Source organism: Phalacrocorax aristotelis, chromosome 6, assembly GCF_949628215.1.
Source record: "Phalacrocorax aristotelis chromosome 6, bGulAri2.1, whole genome shotgun sequence".
Taxonomy (NCBI): domain Eukaryota; kingdom Metazoa; phylum Chordata; class Aves; order Suliformes; family Phalacrocoracidae; genus Phalacrocorax; species Phalacrocorax aristotelis.
In genome coordinates this window covers 33,964,118-33,985,000 of record NC_134281.1, presented here as the reverse complement: position 1 = coordinate 33,985,000, position 20,883 = coordinate 33,964,118, and the positions used below count along the sequence as shown (strand labels likewise).

At 51.2% G+C, this 20,883-nt stretch overlaps 2 protein-coding genes across 2 annotated transcripts in view; both read right to left on the bottom strand.

The window, feature by feature from the left end:
* PRRX1 (paired related homeobox 1) overlaps positions 1-16,927 on the bottom strand; it is a 40,759-nt gene extending 23,832 nt beyond the window's left edge. The window contains exon 1 of the mRNA XM_075097044.1: positions 16,301-16,927. Within this exon, the coding sequence (XP_074953145.1) occupies positions 16,301-16,541 (241 nt within the window). The 5' untranslated portion in view covers positions 16,542-16,927. The remainder of the gene's footprint in view (positions 1-16,300) is intronic.
* Positions 16,928-19,840: 2,913 nt separating this feature from the next.
* Positions 19,841-20,883, bottom strand: part of GORAB (golgin, RAB6 interacting) — a 33,139-nt gene continuing 32,096 nt past the window's right edge. The window contains exon 5 of the mRNA XM_075097042.1: positions 19,841-19,926. Coding sequence (XP_074953143.1) covers positions 19,908-19,926 — 19 coding nt within the window. The 3' untranslated portion in view covers positions 19,841-19,907. The remainder of the gene's footprint in view (positions 19,927-20,883) is intronic.

Here is a 20,883-nt window from a genome sequence, read left to right as displayed (position 1 = left end):
GATCTTGCCTTACATGAATGGGGGGAGGCAAAAGCACGCACAGTGATTATCATTTACGCACAGATGACTTCAAGTCCTTTTGCTTGCTGAGCCTGGGCTGTGAAATGACATATAGGTTTCTGCCACAAACCTCTTCTGTTGCTCAGGCGTTTATTTTGCAGTTGCTCTTGCAGTTTTATCACATCTATCATCCTGCACAGAGGTAATAAAATACTAAAACTCCTCACCCCTGGGCACAGGCTATATCTTTCCCTGGTTACCTGCCAGTCTATGGCCAAAGTCGGAGTCCCAGCTTCACTGCCTGCCTTGGGAAACCAGCTGCTGAACTCACCCAGAGCTATGTCCAGAGAGAGTGGTGCCCCTATCCATACATCTGCCCTGTAGCTCCACCACCTCTGGTTGAAACAGGCCAGGCTGCCCCAAAACAGTGTTGAATCTCTGCAACTGCCCAGACAGGTCTGGGGTATCCTTTCCCATCCCCCAGTCCCTGGTACCCAAGCTTTCAGATACAGGCTGTCATCAAAAGCTCCCCATGCCTCCAGTATTCACACAGAAAGGGCTTCAACTTCTCTCAAACCATTAGAGAAAATGAGCCTGAGAAATTTCAAGGCTTGAAACCCAAGCGCTTCAAAAAGTTACTGCCGACAATAACAAAAAGGGTAATACCTCCTGTGTTTGCTAGAGCAGAGAGTACATTTGCAGGGCAGAGATGCTGCCCTCTGGCTATTAGGTCTCCTGCTGTGGGTCTTGCCTTTAAACTGAAAAATAAAAGTGGGAAAGGTTGTCGGAAAAACCCCATCGAAGATGTCTTCCCCTCTCCCTGCTCTCCCTTCTCCTTGCTCCCTGTCACGGTTGAGTTCAAGGCAGCCTGTGCCTCACTCAGAGTGCTGCTTGCCACGTTGGAGCAAAGCAAGTTGCAGACGGGCCTCGGCCCTTTGAAGCAGCCACAACAGAGAGGACATCCTCTCTCAAGGGACATGCCGTGTGGGGCTGGCCCAGCCACCAGGACAGCAAAGCCAACACGCAACATGTAGCAGGAGAGGGGCAGAGACGGAGAGGAAGCTGCAGGCCAGAGCTTGCACCAGCCTTCTGCAGGAGCTGGGTACCCGGGGGGGAGACTGTGTCCTTGGATAGGCTGCTCTGGGCACCAAACCCCTTGGAGATGTCTTCCAAAAGGGCAGCCCAGCTTCTCCAGCTGGTTTCAGCTGGGTTTCTGGAGAAATTGCTTACAACACAACACGCTCTTTGCCTCTGATCCCTCTGGCAGTTTTTTGAGTCGTTGGCCAGTTTCAACCACTACTCGACAATTTGAACATGAACTGCAAAGATAACAGCTCTTACAATTTTCTTGAAAATGCAGTGGCTCAGTAAAAGGAAAGAGGCATTATTAATGCTTGTGAGAGACTGGGCAGCTGGGTGAGCCCAAGACACTCAAGAATCCAGACCAGAGCGCATTGCTGCTCTGCCAAAGTAAAGGGAAACCCCAGCAGAGCTCAGCCCCGATTGCTCCGTGGGCATCCCAGCCTGGAGGTGCGCAGCAGTAGGAGCGTTATTGCCAATGGCTGCCTCCTTCACATCACACCCCCTCGCCTTCTTCAGCGAGACCAGAGTGGAAGAGGCTGAAACTCAGGACTGGCTGCCCAAGCCCCAGGTTTCAGTACAGCTGCGTCAGTCTTTTTAACTCTTAAACCAGGAGAACGCAGGGACCAAGGCGGTGGGGAGCACAGCGCCGACCGCATCCATGTGCCCTGCGCAGGGAGGGTGAGCAGCCCATGCTCCTGCGGGACCCGGGCCACACCACACCATCCACCCGTGTTTCCCTCCCCTTTTCCGCTGCCACAGCCCTTTCTGTGGGCTCGGACCAGTAGATGGCACCAGAATAACAGAAAAGCCCCTCCTGTTCTGCCCTCCGCATCTCTCCAACTCCTCCCGTAGCAGCGTCACTCCCCGAAAGCAACCGGTAACGGGCAGCAATGGCTTTCAGCGCTCTACTTTAAAAGCCTGTTTGGAGCTGACCTGAACAGGACTTCTAAAAGTTTTAGCAAACAAATTCAGGAGAGGAAAAAAAAAAGGTGGTTTCTTTCCGTTTTGAGGCTTATAAGATCTTTTTTTCCCCCTCAACATAGGTGCTGCTTTTACATGAAAAGTAGAATCAAAGTATTTACCCAAAGCATCTGCTTTCTCCGTAATTATTTTAATTTGGAGGAAGATCCCCCCTCCAGCTAGAACCAATGGAAATTCCCTGTGTGCTGCAGTTGAACAGAATCTGCATTTCTCAATGCAGAAGCAATTCACCCAAGAAGTGACTGGATACATATTTAGGTAGGAAGGTGCCCTTCTCTTTGGTGTTGTGACTTCTGACGTTATTAAAGGAATGTCTAGTACTTCCTCCCAAGCAGCTTCTGCTATTAGCAGAATGACAACATCCTTGACGTGGTGGGTTTAGCGTCCTCTCAACCCTCTCAAAACAAGCAACAGGACCAGCTTGGGTGGGGGTGGGCATTTCCCCGGGGAGGTACCTGCCTCGCTCTTTCATGCCACGCGTGCAAGCATTTTTCTCTTTACAAAGAGGCTGCCCTAAAGCAGCATTAACAGTCAAGGGAACGGCCTGCAACAAAATCCAGCCACACCACGGCCAGTTTAGGATGACTCTATCCACATCCACGCCTTGTAGGGTACTGATCAGAGCAGAGGATAGCTGCATGTTCAGAAGGAGGACTTGGGCAAAGATGACGGTGGCCTCCAGGGATGCTCGCTGCAGCGTGGGCAGGACTCCCCCAGTCCCCTGCTCGGCTGCGAAGCACAATGAGGTGTACCTGAGCACTGCACAGTAATGCTGAACACCCTGGAGCTGCGGCCATGGGTCTGCCTTGGGGAGGTTTAATGTGCTCATGGATTTTTTTCAGAAGCTTGAATCCTGCCTGATGTCAATCTGGGACAAATTCAGAGACCTTCTGACTTATCACACCTGGGACTGAATTTGTGGCTCAGCCTATCAAAGTTTTAAGAGGAGTTTGATTATTTTGACCTTTTCCCCTCATCCTGACTATTAATCATACCGAAGCAAAGTGTAATTCCTCCAAACCAAACTATTTGGCAAACCGTTTCTCTGCACATTTTTTACTTAACAGCCCTTCTAGGAACAGAGCACATTTGGAAACCTCTGCGCTTCCATCCTCCTTGGACGACAGCTTGTGCAAAAGCACGTGGCCATAAGCACTGAGCATCAGTGCTGGGAAATGCCCAGCCTAGTGTGGTGGAGGAAGGCTCCCGTCCCTGTGGGCTCAGTGGCAGAGCAAAGGGCCAGCCATGAGGCCTTCGTGCTATGAATGCTCCTGGGGGAGCCACCTTTCTGTGGCTCTTTGGCCATTCCTGGTTTCAGCAGGCTCCTCCCTGGCTGGCAACAAGCTAACACAAAACGGAGCGCAGACGCAGGAGGCAAAAGATGGCTCTAACAATTGTGGCCCACCCTATCGATTTGGAACCCCTCTGACCTGCGAGGATGCTGAGCATGTTTATCCCCCTCCCCACCATTGATTAGATTTGCAGCTCTCCTAGTTTTCCTCATTTTACCCACAGTCAGAAGCATTGCAATTACAGGAGACAGCATTCACATAGACTCTCAACCTGGCCAGAAATACCAGAGATCTCATGCAATAGCCTGTTTTCTTCAGAGCTGCAAGTAAGCTCAAAAGAGGTCCCAAAATACGAGAGCAGGTTGGACTCTTTCTGTGTCTGATGTTCACCCTTTGTAGCTCTGCAGAGGTTTTCCTATCTCTGCTATTCCTAACAGCAGGATTTTGCAGAGGGGATTGTCCTATAAATGAGTGTGGCAGCTGGTTCACATAAGGGCTGGAGTTACGATCAGAGATGAGGACATTGCTTTTCTTCTGTGTTTCTCACTATGTTTTGGTTCAAACCTGTAAACAGACTCACACTGAGTGGATCTGCATTCTCCATCTGGTCCTGTGATCCAATTTCCTGGCAGGAATATCCCTGACATCAAATTGTGCAGGAATGCTGCAGCGCGTCCATCCGTCCCACGGCCAGAGCCGAGCTATTCAGTTTGCCGGTCTCTGTACAAGACCCAGCCATGGCGTTTCACCCAGTTACCCTGCTAGTGAAACCAATAACTCATGGCTGACAAAAGCAGCTCTTCAAAAAGGACTTCCAGACATTCATGGATGGAGAAGCAAATGCTCTCCTTCACAGTTATTTCTAGTGGTTACATTGCATCTTACAGTTAAAAAAAGGCATGTTTTCTACCTCCTTTGAATGCATGTCTGGCTTTTGCTCCCAGCCACTGGCTCTTGTTCTACCTTTCTCTGATGGATTAAGGAGGAGGAAAAAAAAACAGACCTCTTCCTAGAGAGTCACAGACATGGGGATTAAGATCCATCATCACAAGTGTCTGGAATGACTCCTGGCATTGCACAGCCTGAGAGGGACAGTGATTTGTCACACAAGCAAAACGGCTCCCACTTGGAGTGGAGACTGGGGAAGCAGAGCAGAGAATAAAGGCCTTCTGAGGAAGCCTGGAGAGCAGTGCCATAGCTGTAGCAAGAGGGACTGGGGGATCCCAGCACCACTGCCAGCAAGAAAATCAGAACTCAGCAGCCGCCTCTGCACAGTGTGCTCTGACCCTCTGAGAACAAGGCGTCCTCTTCACTTTCTCGCTGTAACCTCCTCCAGGCACAGACTTTCTCTGGCTGGAGGAGCACACAGCTTTCACAAAGGCAGACACAAATCTGCCCAGACTGATGAAGGGCAGCTTTTCGGGGTGCTTTTCTTGCTACTCACAGACTAGTTTGTCTTTTCAATCACACCGGCTACTTCCAGCCCAGAATGCCTAAGCCAAAAGCCACTTCTAGGAAATCTGTTGCCTGGTTTCCCAGCAGTGGGTCACCCCCAGTGAGTATGTCCCTTCCCCATCCACCAGTTGAACACAGCATAGCAACCTCCTTGGAAAGCGGGGGAAAACTGGAGATAGCACCATTGTGCTGGCCAGGACAGATGAAATGCAGGGTTAAGCACACAGGCACGTTCCCACTAAAATCACGCAGCCACTGAAACTTGGGGGAGGGACTCCCTTCCCAAGCCAGGACAAGCTCTACACTGTTTATTCCTTTACATGTTTGTCTCCATCAGATCTGTGTTTGGGGTCTCCACAGCATCCTCACACCACCACTTCCAGGGTTTCCTTATCCTCACTAGACCTGGGAGGATTTCCCTACTGCCTCAGTTACATCTCCCTTGCTGCAACAGAAGTAGGTGGGCTTGGAGATCAGTTTATATCCTCCCCTTCTTGAGCTTAAGCACCTCTTCTTTTGTACTAAACTGGATGCTGGAGCTCTCCTTACTGCTTTTCTTCTCTGGACTTTTTTTGACTCAGTTTGTGTCTTCCTCAACACATAGCTCATCCAAACAGAGCCTACCTGGAGCCCTCTCCACAGCTGAGCACAATGAGAAGCAGAACTACAGGAGACACTGGCAGTGAAAAACATCTGCCTCTCCTCATAAAAATGCAGCATTTTGCATTGTGCAGGAGAGTTGGTTCAAGGCCAGGTGAGCAGATTTGCAAAGGGCACAGAGCCACAGCACGCTTCAGTGTAAGCTCCTTATGCCAAATTCCCCCCGCTTTATGAAGGCAGCAGGTTGACACCAGCGGCTCCTGTACTGCCCTCCTTATGGGGCACCACACAGAAACGCACTGGGCTGTGACATGGGGGAGGTCTGCTCTATAAGCTCATCAATGGAGTGAGAGCAGCCACGTCTCCCAGCAAGCCCAATTTTCCCCACTGGGAATGACTGGTAGAGATGAGACGGATCTGTCCCATCAGGCGCCTGTGATTGGACCTTGCAGAGCATGTCCCGTGGAGGACTGGCTCTCCTGCAGCTGGAGGGTTTGGCTGGTGGTGGGGCATTCAGAGGAAGGTTTAGCACCAAAATAGGTCATTAGCAAGCGACGTGGGGTTCTTCATTCTTCTCCGGGCCCCTAGTTTTCCTAAGGGGAATGCCTCAAAACCCGGGGGGGGGGGGGGGGGGAAGGAGGAATTCACAGTTCCCTTCCAAAAACCAGTCTTTGTTTGTTTGTTCGTTTTTTTAAATGATCGAGTAACTTGTGAATACATTTTCTGATGATTCCCACATCCTCCCAGCTGGAGAATGGTTCATGAACAGACTCCAAACTCTGTAAATGAGCTTGTTAGTCATAAGTCTTCAAACAAGCTTGATAAACAACTTTCAGCCTGCAGGATATTCATCAACCATTCTGCCTGCCTGGTCTCCCGACACTGATTTATTATTTACAATAAGAGATTCCTCTCCTAAATCACAGGTGATTGTTCTTAAAAAAAAAATATCTGTTAATCAGTAAAAAGAAACAATGAAAAACAAATCACAAACAAGCTATGCATCACAAGTACTTATTCCTGAACAAGTCCCCTAGTTTCCATGAGATTTATCAGCAGTGTCCAAATGAAACAAACAGTAGGTAAAGATCTTTTTGGCCAAACCTTCAAGACCAGGCAATAGCCAAGAAAAAGAGCACGACCATCCCAACTAGCCGCTAGGAATTTCAATGCCTGCCGCAAAACGCTGCAGGGACCTTCCAGCTGACCAGCATGTGCCACTTTTTGCATCCTTTGGGTTTGTGGAGAGCCCAAGCATCTCAAGATGTTCCAGAGATCCAAGTCGGCATGCAAAAACCTGCCACCAAAAACCGTTTCACCCCATGGACAGGTTCATGTGGCAAACAACTCACGTCAAGGGCATGGGGTGCATTTGGGTGCACCTGAGCAGAAGGTGGGTTCCCTGCAGTAACAAACTTGCTGGCAGTTGTTCCAGTTCATGGAAGGGGATCTCCTCAACACTAATCAGTTAATTAACATGGAAGGTTGTTGATTCCTGAGACAGTGGCAGATGAAATAGCAATTTGCTGAGGCGATGTAGAGGGAGAAGAATCTTCCCGAATCACTGTTAAAGCCAAGCTCTTACATAATACACATCCGGCAGATTTCAAAGCCCCTAGTTAGGGGCCAGGATCATACCCTTTTATATGGGTAGGAAAACTGAGGCACGGCGAGGTGAACTTGGCCAAGTTATGGCAGCAAGAATAAAGGAGAAAAAGACCTCAAGACTCTCCAGCCAAGGCACTAAGGCATTTTGGAGCAATAAAAGACAGGCTGGGTCATCCGGCTGGGTCATCCTACTGGGCCATCTCTACTGACATTTGAAGGAAAAAAAGCCCCACCATTTCAACTTAGATTTTGGGTGGAGCCCTTTTCTGGGTAGGCTGCTCCCAGTACCAGCAAATGCTGTACCCTACAAACCTTGCCCTGTGATACCCCCAAGCAGAGTGGCCCTACGCTGCCCAGGGAACACATGGAGCAGACAAATGCCCTCCCCAGCAAGCTGCCCTCTGTGTGTGCACAAAATCCAGACCTGCGTTTCCACCACCACCTTCGCTCCCCATCCCTGATCCACAGAGGAACAGACTCCCATCAGCACTCAGAGTGAAGGCAGCAGGATGCAGAACTTGACTCTGGACTGGTCTTGAGAACTTTTTTTCTCTCTCTCTCTACAAAATCACCAATACATTTGCTCTGACAAATTCAAGCACTCAAGACCAGACATGCTGCGCTATCAGCTCGCATCTAGAGACATCCTTCCCAGTGCCAAAAGGGAGCAAACATGCTCAGGAAAGAGACACAGATTTGTCACCAGCTTTCTCCAGCACTGTCAGCATGGGAGTCATCCATCCCAAGCAGGAATTTGATGCTGGATTCACAAACCTCCGCTTCATCCAGGGGGAAATGCGACACCGTACAGGACACAGAAGGATAATGGGTATGAAGTGTTACTGGTGTTTCAAGCCACGAGGTGGGGAGAGTGCTGTAAAGCTTTACGGGAAACCAGCCCAGACTTCACAGGGACAGGAGCTGCCTGCAGAGCCACCGGCAAGGGCGGCCCTTTCTACAGCACCAGGCCCAGAGCATTAACACTCTGTTTTCACTGTTACTGCTCAGGCACTTTTCCCTATTAAAGTCAAATCCATCCCCACAGAGCCCCAACTCTGCTGAGCTGATGTGGAGAAGTGACAGCTTTTTGAAAGCTGCAAGCACGATTTTTTTTTTTTTTTTAAATGTGGGTTGTATTAGTGACGCTTCCGAAAAAGAGGATGATTTCCAGAAGCACCAAGCAGGTCTTCATGGCTTCTCCAGCACACCAGCTACAGCTCAGCCCAACTTACTCACCACTCATTCAGCAGCCACAAGCACAACAAAACTGAGAGCCAACAGCAGACTACTAAAGACCCCCACAGGTTCAAAACCTACCCAATCTTGACTGGTCCAGCACCTACACTGGCTGCAAGAGAGGGCTGGAAGCTACTTGGATGCTGCCTTCTGCAGCCACCCACCCTGCTCCATCACCCCCAGGCACCCTGCTTTGTTCCCAATGCCCCTGGGACTGCAGGTCCCCTTCAGAGCTGGATGCCACTTTCCTTCTCAAAGCCTGCCCACTCAGCAGCTGCTACTGGCAATTTTGTCTTTCTCCAGATGCCCAGGGCCATGGATAATTTTGGTTTTACTTTGGTCAAAGAAGCCACAGGAGAAGTTCATCCGCCAGTGGGCTCAGAGCAGGAAGCAATGTCCCTAGGCTCCTGATTAATTCCAGTTCTCGGTGCAAAAGCAGTTTCGCTGCCTGAGCAGCTCATCAAAACGCGGAGAGGGTCCTAGCCAGATACTGAGCGGCTCTTTGGACGTTTGCCCTGCCCAGCAGTCTCGCGGACTGGCTGGAGTTTCTCTTGTAGGAAAATTTCTCTAGCCAGAAATGGGGGAAAATTTGGGTGGAATATGAACTGGATACTGCAATAGGATGTAGTGACTTGTTAACAGCATAGCTGGCTCCTCTCACCTCTCTTCTAATCTTCCCTTCCAGGAACACAAGGCACCAGGATGTCCCGGGCTGCCACCCCAAAGCAAATGTTCACTTCATATGGGCATGACAAATCCAGACCGTCTGGAACAGTGCTTCAAACACTGGCATAACCTTTCCTCGGCCTCTGGAGGTGAGAGAGGAGCCCAGAAAGCTACATAAGCTGAAATAGATGCTCACTGGCTTGCTCATCAGGCCTCTCTTCCCAGCTTTGGCCTTCGCAGACTCATCCTTGCAGATGCCAGGCTTTCCATTGCAGGAGGTGGCCCTCAGCTTCAGGACTGCTGCTCCCTTCCTTTCCCAACCAGCATCCTCCAGATGCTGTTTTAAAAGAAACTTCTCTCAAAATTACACCACCATAGTCCCAGCAGACATGTAGTGCACCTCTGCTGAGCTCTCATCCCTACCTCACAACAACTTCCAGGGCTACGTGGTAGAGGCCAGCCAGGTCCAGCAGAAAGAATACAGGAAGGGAAACGGCAGGTTAGGTACATACTGCACATTTACAGATCAATAAGTGAATGACAAACGTGAGCAGGGCCAGCAAATCTAGGTGATATAACTGCAGGACTGCCCTAGAGGACCCTCAGACCGCTGGCTGTAAGAGCGCTGCAGTCACAACACAGGGTGACAAAGGACAAATCCCTACAGACCCATGCTCTGGGGCTGGTGGCACTGATGTCTGTGAGCTTCCACTGACACAGTCTATAATGCAGAGTCTCCATAGAGACTCTCCAGTGGCTAGTAAGAGGTTGAATTTATGCTGCATCTCCCCCTCAGGGGGAGGCACAACTATCATACTTCTCCACACTCCACCAGACTGCCACAAAACCCACTGGGATTTCACACCCCTTCGAGCTACCTGCTCTCTCACCAGAGCAACCAGTGGGTTCAGAAGATATTTACCATGTGCAGCAACCATACAACAGTTTTTTCTTGGGGGGACCAGACTAAAAACCTATGCTCTGTGCTCCACCACCCAAGCACGAGTTGAAACCTTTCTGTGCCCTGTGTGTAAAGCCATGAGGACAGTTCAAACAGAAAGTCAGATCAGAGCCTTGGACAACAGCTCCTCCAGCCAGGCTGTGATGATTCTCACTTCGCATCTCCATAATCTGCCCCAAAATCCAAGTCTCCTTTAGGAAAGCCGAGTAGGGTGGGGAACCAGCAATGCAGTGATTCATCCTCCCCAGAAACAGAGGCTCAAGTCTGGAATATTGTGACACTTGGTAAATACTCGTGATGTACTTCATTATGCAATGGAGGCCCAGCAGGAGCATGGCTCCCTCAGGGCTACTTAATATGGGTTTCAAAAACGATTAAATATATCATAAACAACTTGCAACCAGGAATAAACACCTATAATCCCATCAAGTCATCCTGGTGATGTCAAAAACCATGGGAGCAAACTCAGTAAGCGGGGTGAAAAAAAAATATCCTTGAAGGAATTATGATCCTGTCAGCCCATGTCTGCCTTGTCAGACACTCAACTCTCCCAGCCCCTCCCGCTTATACTCCATCCACGCTCTTGCTCTTTCTTTCCAGGCTTCCTAACGTCATGTATTTTGATGCATGTTGCACCTCTGCTGAAAGGGAAAAGGATCATGCCCCTGAATGCAGACAGCAAAACTGTTTCATGCCTGTGCAGAAATATTCTACAGGCCCAAAAACAAAGAAGTTTTTTGCATGACTCAAGGCTGCTGGTCAAGTCTTTAAACACTAATACTCATCAATTGGCATATGTATAAGCGGTCCATTGAATTGCATGCAACAACCCCTATGAGTAAGGATTGCACAAATTAACCCTGAGATAATATTTTCCCATGCGATCACTGCTTTATACATCATCAAAAAGATGGAAAATAGACTGGCTAGTAGTGGAAACTCCGTGCAGATTACAGAAAGCTGATGTTCATTAAAAGCGTTCTAGCAGTTCAGACCAAACCTTTAAGTTTTATGAGAGATTTCAAAATCTAATTTTCATGGAAATGTTTTCATTACATTAAGGGGGGGGGAAGTAAAAACCTTCAGCAAAATCTTTTTCAAATTAAGAAGTTGGAAGCTTTGTGCAGATGGACTGAAAACACAAATACCGTCAGCAAATTATGAGACCATGAGAACCAGGAAGCAAAACTGATTATGATCAAAAAAAGTGAAATTCACAAACAAATAAAAGTCTAGTTTCGCCCGTCAAAAGGCGGGCAGCACGGCCAGCACTTGCAAACTGAGTCAGCTCCCTTCTTCAAATTCACATGGCTCTTTTTTCTTTGTTAATAACAGCACTTTGTCAATTTGTTTGCTTTTTGATGCCTTTTTTTTAAAGACTCCAGGTTTGTGAGAGAGTCACATTTCCATCTTTTGTCTAGAGCTCTAGAAATTTATGTGAAAAACACAAAATGTTTTTCTACCTCAAACGGTAGGATTCAGGATGTAAGAAAAATATCCAGCGCTCTGAGATACTTGCCAGCATAACCACACACCAGCCAGCCTGAGAGTGAAATTAAATAGATATGCCCAGGGAACATAAATGGAAAGGAGTTAATCAAACTTCTAACAACTGCTCTGCGATAGTTATCTGTCTGTCATTCAACCTTTACTCTAGTGAACACACTCACTCCTCCCGCAAGAAGCCGGTAGGATCCGCGCAGTACAACTGGCACACGTAAAGATTACTCCCGCAAAAAAACCCCAAGCTGTTGTATTTTTCACACAGATAACACAAACAAAAAGTGCCTTAAAAATAATATTGACCTGATCCTCAGTTTTTCCACACCAGATGCTGGAAGGGGAGGATTGGGTCTGGAAAGTCTTTCTTGGCAACACCTTGTAGGGATGCTCACCGCTGCCGGTGGGGTGAAGGGCACCGGCCGGTTTCCCTCTGTTATCTGTGGACATCAGCAACCAGCTGCTTCCTGCAGACTTTCCCTTTGCCCATCCAGCTATACAGGACAGGAGAAGAAGAAAAGAGCTGCTAGATTTAATCAATTTACGCTGCTTCCCTCCCTCCTACCCCCTTCTTTGTACATCCTTGGTCTACAGTCTCAGCATCTTCTGGGAATAAAGTCTGTGTTTTACTAACAAAAGGGCCACTTAGTACTTCAAGATAAAGCAGAGGTTTGCGAACAAAACCCTGCAGTTGTCCCTGGTGCTTCCTCTCACGTTCACTCTCCAAGCAGCTCAGCAGCCCAAAATTGCTTTTCACATTTCAGAGCAGTGGCAGAGCTCTTCCACCTTCTTTTCAAGAAGGCATTTGGGTTTTTTTGTGGGTTTTTGTGTTTTTTTTTTTTTGTGAAGGGTGGGGACCGCAGACAACCTCAGGATCAGCCAAAAAAAAAAAAAAAAAAGAGAAACAATTCGATGTTTGCACACACACTTCTACTCCTGCAGCAACCTCAATTGTTCTGATTAAAAAGAGGCAATTGAAGGATAAAGAAACACCATGTGGGAGCAGACCAAAGGTCCTTCAGCTCAAGATCCTGTCTCAGACTGCCAGTAAGGACAGAGTCAGAGGATATAAGACCGGGCAGCAATGGAGCGATCTCTGCCCCAGTTCATCCTTCCAGTCCGAGATTCCCGGCTCCCTGAGCCGGACACTGTCTCCACACACTGCTGCGGGGAAGAGCCATCCTCAGGCCCCTCTCCTCCCTGAATTTGGCTTGTTCTTTTTTGCAACCATTTCTATTTCTGTTCTCTGTAAATCCTGTGGCAACGAGATCCATCACCAAGCGACGTGCCAGCTGAAAAAGCCCTTCCTCGTGCTCTCAACCCGCTGCCTGACGCGAGGGGGCTGAAGCCAGCACAGATGCTCTGCTTGACCCAGCCTCGGCAAAGAAACTCACCTCCTCCCAGCCGCCCCGGCAGGGCGCCTGCTTCCTTCGGAAGGAGCAGCAGTGCTGAGGGGTCACGATGCCCGCCGAGACAGGAGTTGTGGGGAGCCGCAGGCAGCCTGCACCCCAGCTTTAATCATGAACCAGCCCCAACAGCCGACGGAATCTGCCAGCCTGGGAGAGAAGTGCAGCCCCCAAACTGCCACCGCTCTTATGAGGAGAAATTAAAGGACAGTAATAACTCCAATATGCAGAACTCGTGCACGCACTGGTCCAGAGCGGGGTTTATTCTTTCTTAACGAAAAAATCCTAGCATGGCAATTTTTCTTTTGCTGCTTATGCTTTCTCCACATCATTTTATGAGCTATCAGCAGAGAGACTCAAACAAACCAGCAAAAAAAAGCAAGGGTCAAAAATGCCATCTTAAAAAAAAAAAAAAAAGAAAGAAAAAAAAAAGCTAATTGCTTACCAGCTCTGGATTTGGAGATTTAACCCTCCTCAGAGACATAAGCTCCAGGAACCCATACACCACCGACAGGTTTCTACCACCCCCAAAGAGCACAGTAGCAAGAGGACCTGATTGCTGGGAAGCTCAGGAGGTCCCCTCTGTTGATCTGGGACCTGGATTTTCATCCCAGTTTTAGCTGGAGTCAGAGAAAGCCCTGCTACCAAAGCAAGAGTTGGTTGTGTCTTAACAGGTGGTTTTGCAATGAAGAGGAACTCAGACTGCAAAGTCTTCGCGGCTAAGCGGCAGAGGCAGGAAGGTTTGCTGCGAATTATATCAGCTTTTAGGGTATGGTTTTCAGAGTTGAACTGAAGTCAATGAGAGTGACAGCTTCGCAGCACCACTGAAAAATCAGCTCCTTAATACAGTGACAGCTCTTCATGTAAATATTACAATCACAGCTACTCCCAGGGATGTTGGTTTTTTCTTTTTAATAAAAGAAACATTTTCTCCTGAACCTCTTTCAATTGAACTAGTGGTGAAATAGTTCCTTCGATCTCAAATGTTTAAATAAAGCCTTTTGTCATTTCTGCGTCAAACTTTTTCCCTTAATTTTGGATTACAAAAACAGCACCAATAATCTATCTTTTTACTTCAGTTTGGGACAAAATCAGTGCCAAACTAGCTGACTTTCCTCCAGGTTGGAAGAGCATTTTTAGTATTCTTGAGACATTCCACAATTTCTTCAAATGGCTTTTATCTTCTCTCCCTTAGCAACGTGGAGAATAACCAAGCCCTGTGTTAGCTTTTCCACTGAACCAGCTATCATTTTTCACTGAGAAAAGCTCATACCTCTGTTGCACTGCCTAGCTCCAGCACAGTCCTTTTCCTGCACAGATTGCAAACATTTCACAGAACACATGCAATAGGTAGGGAAACTGAGGCACAGACACTCACGGGATCTGCTAAATGCAACAGTAGAAGAGCCAGAAAGCCCAGATGACAGCTGTGCCCAATAAACCAGAGAGAATTTACCACCCCCCCCTTTTTTTTTCTTACTTTAGAATACTTTAAAAACTTTCTAATTCACTGCAATGGCATTAAAACTTTTACAGCACTCAGAAAACTTATAATTTATTTGAAGCTGTAGTTTGGTCCCTGCTTGGCAATGCTGGCTAGGAAACATGCCCTCGGATTGGGATTTTTGGTCCTTTTCATGCTCTAAGAGCAGGGTGGGCATCGGGGAAACACAGCCCCTCTTCCCCCGGCTGACTGAGCTAGCACCAGAGAGCTCAGCAGTTGGCAAGGGGCAACATCAGGGTCCAAATCGGGTCCAAATAAAATATGATAAAACCGAGGGGGTGGGGGAAGGAATGAAAGAAAAAAAACCCAGTTGTCTGCATAACTTGTTGGTTATGTAGGGGACTTTCTGGCTGCAGTATTGCGGCGCAGGGAGCTGAATCGGGTAGGAACAATGATCACCGCTTTCTCTGCTAAAATATACACCTTTAGGATAAGAAATCGCATTTTTCCGGGTCCTGGGAAGGGAAATTTTTTAGAGAAGCCTCCCAGCAGCGGTCGGTCTGCCAGCGGCGCCCCGGTCCGGCTCTCCGGGAGGGAAGGGAGCTGCTCCCGCAATAAACCCGCCGCGGGATGATGCTTCCCCACCCGGAGGAAATGTCTTGCCGGGGTTAATCTCGGGGACCCCACGGGTGGTAGTGTAAGGAGCGGCTGCTTTTTGGAAAGTTACCCCTTTCCCCAGCCCAGTTTCTTTCGGGATACCGAGAAAGCCACGTAGGATCCGCGGGGAAAAACTGGGTCGGAGGCAGCTGCCGGCGGAAAAAAAACCAGAAGAAAACTAAAAACAAAACAAAACTAAAACCGAACGAAAAATACGATTGCAATTTTCGTTCGCTTTTCGGTGGGCTTTTTTTCTTTTTTTTTCCCCGCCGGCAGGGCAACACTCCCCGGCCCGGGATGGGGGTGGCAGTCCCTGGGAAGGCAGCCCGTGCCCACAGCCACGGCCCCTGCCCACCCCACGGGAGATACGGCGGGGGCGGCCGCGGCCAGCCCTTACCCACAACGAAAATCGCGGCCAGTCCCTGAGGCCGGGGAGATAGATAGATAGATATATATATTTTTTTTTTTTTTTAAACGGAGAGCAGAGGGAGGGTAAGGGGGGGGGAATCGCTGGCCCCGCACACCCACCTCACCCCGCTCCGCCTCGCCCTTTCGGACAGCGCTGCCCTTGGGAAATAATGAGCGGCGCTTGGAAAACGCCGCGCAAGCCGGCGCCCGTCCCCTCTGGCCGCCGGGCTGTTGTTTTACGGGTTCCCAAAGCGAGAACCCGTTAGGACGGGCCGTTCGGAGGGCAGGTCTGCTCCCTGCCCTGCCCGGTTCAGGTCTGCACCGGGCGAACAGGGGCTCGGGGAAGCAGGTACCGGCGGCTCCGCTTTGCACCCCCGGGCTGTTTGCGAGCCGCGATGCTGCGGGCGGGTCGTCGGACAATCGTCCGGTCCCCATCCAGACCCCCGAGCGGTTTCCCGGCGCCGACGTCGGCGCCGGTCCCAGCTCCGACGGGACGGGCGGATGGATGGAGAGATGGATGGATGGATGAAAGGAGGGAGGGATGGCGGCTCAGCCGCCTGCCGCGTCTCGCCCCGTGCTCGGCCCCCCGGCAAGCGATGGAAAAGGGGGGCTCAGCCCTCCGGCCCGATCCTGCCCGCCCCCAGGTCCCCCAAAGGCAGAAGAAGCCGGGCGGCGCAGCGGCAAAGGGCAGCTCGCCGCTCCCCTTTTCCCGGGACGCGGCTGGGGGAAAACAAGCGTCTTCGCACGCCGCCGAGGGCTGGGCGGGGGGCAGACGGCCGCGGGGGGCTCCCCGCCCGGGCACGGCGAGGAAGGCCGGCTCAGGAAGCGGGGCCTGCCGGCGGCTCCTCCGGCCGCTTCCCGGCGGGAGCCCCCTCGGGGCCGGCCCCGGCCGCCGCCGGTCGCTCCGTCCCGGGATCCCGGCGCACGTCGAGCGGCCGCAGCGGCCCCTCGCCCAGAGGAGGGATGAAAAGGGGGGGGGGGGGGGCAGTGTCTCCGCACTTACTGTCCTGCTGCGGGGTATCGCTGCCGCTGGTCAACCCGGGGGACTCCAACAAGCTCCGGCCGGGCTCTCCGCCGCCCTCGTCCGCCTGGGCGGCCACCATGTCGCCCGCCTCCTCCAGGTCCAGCAGGTGACTCACGGAGAAGTTCTTTTTGGCTTGTAAATTGTCCAGGCCGGCGGGGCCGTCGAGGCGGGCTGGCAGCAGGGCCTGCCTCTCCATGGCGTGGGCATAGCTGGACGCCATGGTGTCGAGCGGGGCTTTTCTGCCCTCGCCCCCCCCGGGCGCCCACCGCCCCCGCTCCCCCCCAGCCGCCGGCCCTTCCAGGGGGGGACGCGCAAGGACCGACGGCGGCGGCGGCTGGGGGGGGCGGGGGGAACGGGACGGGACCCGACGGCGGCGGGAGGGGAAGCCCGAAGGGGAGCGGGTAGGGCCGGGCTTAAAACATGCCGGAGGGGAGAAGGCGGCGCGGCCGGCTTGGGGCGCCGGGACGGCAGCGGGGGCGCGGGGAGCTGCCGCCGGCCGGGAGGCGCAGGGTGGCTGTGGGGCCGCTGGGGCGGTTGCGCCCCGTCCCTCCGCCTCCGCTGCCGGCGGCTCCCCTCCCCTCCCTGCCTCCCTCCGCCCCGGCCCTGCCCTCCCCTCCCCGCCGCCCCGCACTTCAAACGGCGGAGGCGGCTCCGCGGCGTTTCGGACACGCCGGGCACCCGGGGGAGGACGGCCCGTGGGACGCCCCCCGGGACGGGGGTGGGCAGTGCCGACCCTGTCGCGATCCTCAGCTCCTGGGAGGGGGGGAGCCCTCGGTTGAGGGGTGCAAAGGAGGTGGGGGGGATCCCCACCTGAGAGGAGGGTGGGTACAGCTCTGGGGAAGGCTCCCGGGGCAGAGGAGAAGAGAAGGGGAGAAATGGTGAAAATGAGAAATGCAAATGAAAAAGTGACAAAGAGAAAGCGTGAACAGGAGAGAGGAAGAGCAAAAAAACAGTGAAAGAGGAAGAAAAAGTGCAACAGAGAACTAAGAAAGAAAAGACAGACCAAAAGGAGAGCAAGAGCAGAAGAAAAGCAGGGGGCAGGCCAAAAAGAGAAACACTAAAGAGAAAAGGACAGGAGGAGGAGGACACACTCAGAGCGCCCTAGGAGTTTGGTATGGCCCCTGTGGCCAAGGGCAGGTAGGAGTGCAGGGAGGTATCCCCAGACCCCTGCAGAAGGGCCCCAAGGGCAGCAGGGCTGGCAGTGAAGGACAGGATCCTGGGGGCCAGGAAAGGCCGCTTGGAGCCTGGGCTCTGAGCTACCACAGCCAGCCCAGAATTTCCATCCCCCCTGATCTGGGGAAAGAACATTTGATGCCATCAAAGGGCTCCAGATTGAAAACAGATGTGCTTCCCCAAGCCTCTCCATGCATTTAATTAAGGCACAGGCATGGAGGAGACATTTCCATCATTAGTTTGCTTTCAGGTCCCCCCTCCTCTGGTCCCGGTTTACCCTTAGCGGTCTCAAAGACCCAAATGAGCATGGCAGGGCTGAGGGGCTTTGCTGTCCATGGCTTGGGGGTGAGCAAAGCTGGTGGGCACAGGCTGGGAAGGCCATGAAAAGCACTGGGACAAGGTTACATGTGTGTACAGAAATGTGTGGGTGTATATATACCCAAAAATGCTGTGTATGCATCTATGTACAGAGTGGTGTGTGCCTCACTGCCTACTGGCCTGGCCCTTCTGCTTGTTGGAGCATTTGAGTATGATGTCTTGCAGTACATACCTGCATGTGTTGGATGGGGAAGGAGCCATGTCTTCACGTGGGTGTGCAGGGCTGCATCTGGCTGGCTTTTGTATGCTGACATCTTGCACCCTGGCTCTCAGGATCTCCGGGTTTAGGCACAGCAGGGTGGGTGGGTGTACGCTCTGAAGAATGGTTATCTGTAGACACTCCTGTGGGCTGCCCAGTGCATGAAAAACCCCTTCCCAGAGTTTTGGCCATCATCTTTCTTGGTGAGCTGGGTTTTACTTTGTCCCTGTTCTTCAAATGGATGTTGCAGCTGACCTGGCTGTTCTGAGTGGGTGCTGGGCCCAGCATAAGCACCTCTTTCCACTGGGGAAGGCATGGGGGAACTGCTTTTAGCCCCATGGATCCTCTGCTGGGGGGTGACAGCAGAAACCAGAGCAAGAGCTCTTGCCACCTTCACTGATATTCTCATTGACAACCCTGGTAAGAAGTATTTCTTCTTAGATCTCCCCATGCCTAAGGGAATCATTCAGACAATCCTCCCTCCCAGTCTCAGAGTTTGGGAAAGCAGCCCAATACCAGCAGATGCCCTGGAAAGTTGGTGGGGTGAAAACATGTTGATGCTGTGGGTGACCACATCACCATGTTTGCATCTGCTACAAAGGGAGAGTCTCTCCTGCAAGGCGATAAAGGGGCCCAGCTCCAAGACTGGCTACTGTGGCTTTACCCTCAAGTCAGCCAGAGGTGCTCCCTATACATATAGCACCCACAGGCTGAACAGCAACATGGGATGCCAGATTCACATTCTGGAAATGGCCTGAACACCTACTTTCCCAGATGCCTCCTGCAACACACCTGATTTTCTGTGACTGGGTGGGAGAACTCTGCTGAGGGACAAGACGAACCTAAGTGAAACTCTTCCAACTCTGTCTGTCTCAAAAGAAAGAGGGTTATGAACAGTGGGAGGCCTCCAACACCATACAAAGCACCACAGGGTTGTGGCTCTTCTTTCAACTTGCTATGACCAGGCAGGCCCTAGGCCAAGGCATGCCTGCAGTGTGGAAATGAGTGTGGTAGGAACCCCCTGGGCTCCAAGAAGGTGGTGACTATTCTGACACCTCAGAATAGTGAACTGCTTCTCTCCCTAAATCATCTTTAGTGCCTTTGGGACCAAGCTAGTCTTTCAAAGCAATGCCGCCCTGTCCTGCATGTGCCAGGGGGCAGAATTAGTGCAGTATCCATGATACTCTGCTCCATGGAGAGCATGGTTTCCCTATAGACAGCCTAAGTAAGGTAGAAGTAGAGATAGTGCCAGGGGAAAAAATCCCACAAGGAGAAAGTACTGGAACACGCTCTTTGTAGCAGGATGTCTTGTTCTAGTTGGGATCAGCCCAAGCTTGCGGGAATGGGTGGGATGGGTGAAGGGACCTTGCAGGAAATAAGTTACATGAGAAGTGATGAACCAAAGTGACCCACAAAGATCATGAGCAAGACAAACAGAAAAGAAAGAATTAGAAAGATGAGGAGAGGGAGGGGCTGAAGGACATGCTCTCTGAGCTCCTGGATGAACAAGCCAAGGGGTCCCAGGGCCCTGCATAGCTGCAGATCTCAGCCTGCCACTAAACAGAAGTAGGACCATCTTTACAGGACAAGCATGAAACATCCCTTCATTAGCTGTTTGCTTTAAATTGATTAAAAGTTTTAGAAAACTTCAGGTTAGCGTACAGGCAGATATTATCACCTTACCTGTATGCTCAAGGGTACTGCCTTCTAGCATTCATCTTTTCCCCCTCCAGCCACCAGCACTGAAGGCAGAAGAGGATGGGACATTTGCCACCCATCCCAGATGCATCAGTTTCTTCCTGTGTGAGTGTCCAACAGCCAACCCATTCACTCGCTCTAGGGTCTCCAGGCATTTCTGCAGGATAAATAGCCATAGGACAGGTGTAAGCCACACCATGGCCTGCTGAAATCCAAAGATCTCAACAAACTTCCCCTTTTCAGATGGAGAAACTGATGCAAAGGCAGCTTGTCCATCACATCCAAAGAGAGACAATAGGATACTCCAGTTCCCGAGGCTGTAAAGAACACCCATACCACAGATGGCTCGTAACAGCAAAGGCACACACCATTTCAAAACCCACAGGGCACCAAGTAGTTAGACATCTCTTTCCCACCTCACCACTAGCCTGGTGTCAAGCTGAACGGACAGCTACTGTTCCCCACCACCCTCCCATCCTACCTTTCCTCTCCCACACGTGCCTGCCTGGCAGCTTCTCACAGCCCCAGTCCTCCATCTTCCCAGGTTGTCCAGGGAATGGTTGCCTCCTGTTCATGCTCCCAGCAAGGCAGGGACCTCTGAGCCTCTGCTGCCGGGGAGAGAGAGGAAAAGACCGAAGGTCCTGAAATAGCCAGGAATCTGCTAGGTAAAGCACCCACAACTGAAAGGCCAAGCCTTACACTGCAGACAGCAGCTAGACCCCAGTTTGGTTCTTCCTGCTCCCAAAAGTGGTGATCATTTTGAAGGAGATCAGTGAGAGTCACCAGCTGGAGCCCTACCTCAAAACCTATCTCCTACGCTGTGACCACATCTGATGCTCAACGATGAGGCAGAAACCACAAACTCTCCTGTTCTCCTTCCCCTAGTTGCATATCAAGAAGGGGAAAGCCAAAGATCTGCACCTCTGCAGATGACCAGCACATTTGCTTCTGCTTTCTTTTCTCATAGAAAATTACAAGCTCAATCTGCAGCGTCAGTGAGAAAAAACTCAAACTTGATCATTTGCCCCAATTCCTGCAAGTTCCCATGAAATCATGCACTTGGAAGTTCCGGTGGTTCCCAGCTCCAGTATATGGGCTACCAAAGTATGCTATA